We start from the raw sequence: 6,000 nt of genomic DNA on the forward strand, positions 1-6,000 counted from the left end.
TGCCTCTTTTCTGGTGATGGTTTCTCCCCATTGTTGCCTCAAAATGGCATGGAATAAATGTCTTAATCGATTGCAAACATGTATGCTTTCCTCTTCAGAACTATTTGAATCATATTCATAACTGGAGGTGTAACAAGAAAGCATATTCTCCGAATCTGAAGCCATTGTTTTGATTCTCAAGCAATGCAAGACGTCTTCGCGTGACGGCACAAACTGGGGGCGGGACTTTCTGAAAATGCCCAATTCGCAGCTCAATTTTTTGCAGATTTTGGACACTTTAAGTCATTTTTATTGGTGTTTTGCATTTGAATAAAAATATCATGCTGCATGTTTTGGGTATTTTAGATGCGATAAAACGTTTTTCTGATGTCAGTTAAGAAACAAAAAAGTGGTGTCGGTTGTCCTTTAACATTGTGTAAATACCACATTGGAAAGTATGAAAAATCAAATGAACAAATGGGTCTGCATGTGTATGTGTATCACCACTACTGATAACTGGTAATACCCCTACAAGTGATCGTGGTTAGACAATGCCAGATGTGCGCGTGCAACAGCTATTGTGAGAAAAATACAAATAAAACACACAGAAGAATATTCATACACAAGCATATTCCTGCAATGCAATGCCTGGAATTGGTATTGGCATTATGCAATATGTTATCGGTTACTAAAATAATCTATAGAAAAATGAGTATAATAACCAATTCGTTAAAAAATGTTCGATAACCCCAGCCCTAAAGGCAAGTAATAACACACTCTGACTATGGAATAAGGAAATAAGAGGGGAGGGTTCGAACAGCAACATCACCGTCCAGGTGTATTTCCAAACTGTCACAATGCAAGTCTGGTTGGACCGGCCACTTCAAACTGAGTTGAACGCAGCATATATTTTGAAAATGGGATGTGTTGCATTTATGCTGAGGCCTAGGAGCCCATGTGTGCGATGCGGATGAAAAAAGATGCACAAAAACTTTACATATTATGTCTACAACTAAAATTGATTATTTAATGTTGTCTGCAAATTGGAGAAGTCTTTCTTTGATTAGCTGACAAATTTGTGCTTAAAATATTCCCAAATTAGCTCATCTGGGCGAACATTCCGATGAACCACTGTATTTGAGTTTAGCATTGATCACGCACGAAACTCACAGAACAATATCGACGGGCTGCCGATTCACAGCCACACAAAATTATAAGGGCCAATATTTTTTGGCAGAACAAAACCACAGTAAATAGTGCATAATCACACAAAACCAATTACGAAACAGCTTGGAAGGATGGGAATTTAAGAAGGAAGGATTGGATTGGATTGGATTGGATTGGATTGGATTGGATTGGATTGGATTGGATATGCCTTTATTAGTCTCACAGTGGAGAAATTTACATTTCACAGCAGCAAAGTGATGAAAGTGATGGGAATTTCAAAAGAAATTTAGCCAATCTGTTGGAAGAGATGTGTCATTTCCTTCCCATTTACAGGCACTGACAATAAATTATTATAAATTCAAGAATTGGCTGTTTTATCAAATAATGTAACTGAACCCATAATTGCTGATTGGAATATGTTTGAGTTTTTTTTAGTCCCCCTCTTGGGAGCTACAATATTTGTTTTGAACTGAAAATAGGTTTTTGAATCATTAATTCACAGACCTGCTTACTCTCCATGGAACCCTTCTTCCTTGACGCTTGCTTGCTTTCCTTAACTGCACCCTTTTTACTCTTCTTTTTTGACTCTTCGAGTCGGAGTTTCTTCATTTCATCCTGTTGCTTTTTGTCCCTCTGCATTTTCCTGATTCGCTCAAGAACTCTGACAGACAGAAACACATGGTGTTTCACATTATTGTCAGATCGTTTATTCATAAAGATATTATATTGTGAAATTGGGAGATGGGCATGTTTATTCCCTGATTACTTCAATTTCTTTTGCTTCTGTTGCTCAATAATACGCCCCTTCTCTTCCTCTGGCAGCGCTTCATATTCTTCCTCATCCATGTTCTGCAGCCACTCCTCCTCCAGTTCTGCTTTTTCCTTCAGCAAGGCATCTGACCATGACACACAAATTCATACAAACACATGCACACACCCACAGCCACAGCCACACAAAGACGGACACACATGCACACACACAATAATTTGAAAATTACTATGAATGATCACTGCATCAGTACTTCTGACAACTATAATAAGTATTGTACACTATTTCTGCTTGCTTATTCTGAATATTAATAGATGTTCTCAAATAACTAGCAAATACCTAGGTGTGCATGCTAATTTACCTTCAGCTTTTTTTTGGGCCTTTTTCCGAGCTTTGAGGGCATTGTATGTGTCAGTTAAGTTGATCACGTAAATGTGTTTACGGTTTTGAAGGGCCTTGAGAACAACTTGAAGAGAGTATGCAACAGACTTGGTGTAGACTGAATCAAGACCATGAACTATGATGCCACAATAGCAGTCATCAAACTGTATGCCAAGAGGAGACAAAAATACAAAGACGTGATTAATTATATCAGTTCTGTGGTCAAAGTGCAATACAAACAGTTGTGTAATAACAAGTGTCATCCTACCTGAAACCTCTCCTTTAGGATTTCAACCAGGAGCTCTTCAGGCAAGAGATTGCTCAGTGAAGCTTTATCTATTCCCTGAAAGAGAAATCAGTAAGGAGATGGAGTGAGTACACTGTCGTTTTTGACACTGAAATTTTGTGTTGGTAACATAGACCCTAAAAAAATCATTGGCTCTGAAAAAAGATTCCAATTATAATAAAATGCAGCCAGTATTTGGAGAGTTGCTTTTCTCTACCAATTCCTTCAAAGTTCAATTAACATTTTTTTTGTATGAAAAGTTTCAGTTTACAGTTCATACAGTACCGTTGATGAAACAAAGTGAACTAAGTTTATCGTTCAAAATATGAACCAATTCAATGTGCTTTTTTTCTTAACAATACACGCCTATAAGCCATTACCTTGAGAATACAGGATCGGAATGTCCTCATCGTTGGGCTGGTTGTACATCAACAGTGAATGACAACATCTTTGTTCCTTTCCACAACCGCTCAACAAAACATTCCATGGTGCATCCGTATTAAAGGAGGCATCCAGTTTAACAGACAGCGGCAACATTAATAATAATTAAAAATTTGTTATTGGTTTATTTTGTTCTTTTGACTATAAGATGGCGCCACAAGAATGGCTGCCTTTCAAGCAGCTCCTGTATTTTGTTTTTCTACTCCTTTCTTTCCTTTCATCTTTCTTTCATCACTTTGCTGCTGTGAAATGTAAATTTCTCCACTACGAGACGAATAGAGGTAAATCCAATCCAATCCAAAATCTTCCATCATACACCAAAGGTTGACACAATTTTAGGGGGCATCAAATACCATTACGTTGTTAATTCTTTCAAGGTTAAAAACATCACCTTCAGGGAGCTATACAACAGTGTCCGGGGCGTGCAACTTTTACGTCAGGCGTACAATTTACAAAACTTCAAGAAAAAAAAAAAAAAAACAAAAACAAAAAAAAAAAAAAAAAAAAAAAAAAAAAAACGAACGATTTTTTTTTTTTAAATCAAACGTTTGAATGAAGATTTCAAAATCGGAATAAATTATTCCAATTTTGAAATATTGATTCGGTTTTCAAATTTCAGAATTCTGGTTCATTTTGCAATTAGCATAGTCGGCACGAAGCCTGCTTCGTGCTTCGAGACTTTCCCGAGTGTCATGCACTTGCATATCAGTTTCCAAAGTAGATGCACAGAACCTCAGCCCCAGAAGAAAGATTCAAAAGAATCTTATCAAAATTTATGATGCTACAAAATGTAAACGTAAGTTATCCCGTGACTCTAAAGTGTACATGAGAGTTTTGTAAGGCGCTTAGAAATTAAATGTATTATCAAAAGCATCGTGGAAAGAGGAGTTCACGTGGCTTGTAGTAGACGACGCAACGCAAACATTGCATGGTGCATCATGACGAACAGTGTATGGACAAACGACCACCTGGAGCAAAATCATCATCAAGAGATATTTACGATAAATTAAGCAAGGGAGCATTTGTGGAGGTACATTCTTAATTAAAAAAATCCTTAAGACTTTGCAACGATTTTTTTCTTTTGCGATTAGTCGTCCTATTGTGTTTCAAGTTGGAAAAAATCCAGCAGGCAACTTTATGGCCAGGCAGGCAATTTTTCAGAGTTGTCCGCCCTGGTGTCCGGTAACATTTTGTTATGAGTTTCAGACACTGTCTACAAGCATGGAAACTCTACACAGAGAGGCCAGAGCTGGGATTGGACCAATGACCTCTACATTGTGAGAACAATGCGCTAAACACTCGGCCATCAAGTCACCTAGAGATCTTGATGAGAAATAAAAATACTCCAATTAACATACGTACCCTATGTATCTATTTGTGGATAACAGCACAAACCATGTGGTAAAAACAAACTTGAGTGGCATACAAACTGCTTTGATTTGTTTCCATTCAAGTGAAATGGAGTGAGCCTGGGAGTAGGCTTCAATGTATCACTCTTTTTTTCATCTTTAATTCTCACCAATGACCTCTTTAGGGAGCAAACTTTCATGACTGAAACCCCCTTTTCTATGGAGTAAAGTCAAACAAGTGATACGCTATTATGTAGGCAGACTCCAGTTTACACTGCGAGGGGACTCCACTGATTATAATGGGCAGTGATGGGCAACAAATCAGAAGCATTGCAGTGTGTTGCAACGTTCCTGCTAAAGATTTTGCCGATGGTCTGTGGTCACATGTATTATATTTTGTTTCTTGAACAATATTATTTGGTCAAATTCACTCAAAACTCCTGTTAACATGTTGCACATGTTCATGCTAAGTGGAATGCTTTCACTGAAAACCCCCAAAAAATCCTGGCATTGTGCCCGTCAACAGTCGTCGTGACTCAACCATGTCAAAGAGGCTTGCCAACAATCTAATTTTTGCAAAACACATTTGCTTCATTTTAAAATCCTTTTAGGGACTTGGATGGAAGTCTTTGACTGAAATCTTGACTTTTGGGAAGGTGCATGTCTCATTATATCTGGAGTAAAAGTAACACATCATGACAAGAAGAACATAAGTGAAATGTGGTGCGATAGTTTTACTCTAAATACTGTATTACATGTTTACGTCAGGTATCTGTTTGATGTCAACATTTGTGAAATGATCTTAAACATTAAAATGCGGGGAAAATAATTTGAAAAGAGAGAAAAATTTAACATTTCCAACAGCAAACCAATAATTCTGGATAGATTCATCATTGAGGACTTGAACAGATTTACCTGGCTGCTGGTTCTGCCCCCTTTTTCGTTTGGAGCTTTCATGTCACTGTTGCTGTCAACGTGTTTTGAATGATTTTCTGTGGGACTGCGTTTGGATCTGTATTTTCACAGGGGGAATCTGGCTTTGACCCGATGTTTGCAGATATATGAGCTGAAAGACACAACACATAATTGACTCCAATCTCTAATTAGGAAATCAATCTATGCAGCTTGATAATAACAAACCTGTGGTAATAGCTGTGATGCTTCTATACTGAAAGCGCCTCACCGGATGTTAGACCACGACTGCTAGAGCTAGGTATTCAATAAACTCTTGATTGCTCGAAACAGACAGAATCTTGTTTACCCACACTACAACAAAACCTGCTACACTTAATGTGATCCAATCAGACAGACATCAGATCCCTTCATCAAACCAGGAAATTGGCACTTTGCACATCTTGATTTTTATCATAACTTGCACCAAAGAAAACCAAGCAGATGTTTCTGTGCTTTATTGAACATAACGTAATTCAGTAATTTCGTACCAGCAGCTTCAGTAATGGCTTACTGAAGATCCAAGGATATATGTCGTCGTACTACAGTAGGTGTGAATTTATTTTACGACTGTTAGAGTGTCTGTTTTTTTCCAATTCCCCGTTCAGTGATTGACTTAAACATGCATTCTACCCAAAATATATAGCACTGAAGCAACTTACGAACAAATTCACCTT

General features: G+C 37.7%; 1 protein-coding gene across 1 annotated transcript in view; it reads right to left on the reverse strand.

The window, feature by feature from the left end:
• hydin (HYDIN axonemal central pair apparatus protein) overlaps nucleotides 1–6,000 on the reverse strand; it is a 73,321-nt gene that overhangs the window by 39,641 nt on the left and 27,680 nt on the right. Inside the window, 6 exon segments of the mRNA XM_088997454.1 lie at nucleotides 1,651–1,807; nucleotides 1,913–2,042; nucleotides 2,277–2,460; nucleotides 2,565–2,639; nucleotides 5,288–5,370; nucleotides 5,373–5,438. Of these exon segments, the coding sequence (XP_088853580.1) occupies nucleotides 1,651–1,807; nucleotides 1,913–2,042; nucleotides 2,277–2,460; nucleotides 2,565–2,639; nucleotides 5,288–5,370; nucleotides 5,373–5,438 (695 nt within the window).

Source organism: Hippocampus bargibanti, linkage group LG05 (assembly GCF_051943395.1).
Source record: "Hippocampus bargibanti isolate YZ-2025 linkage group LG05, ASM5194339v1, whole genome shotgun sequence".
Classification (NCBI taxonomy): Eukaryota; Metazoa; Chordata; class Actinopteri; order Syngnathiformes; family Syngnathidae; genus Hippocampus; species Hippocampus bargibanti.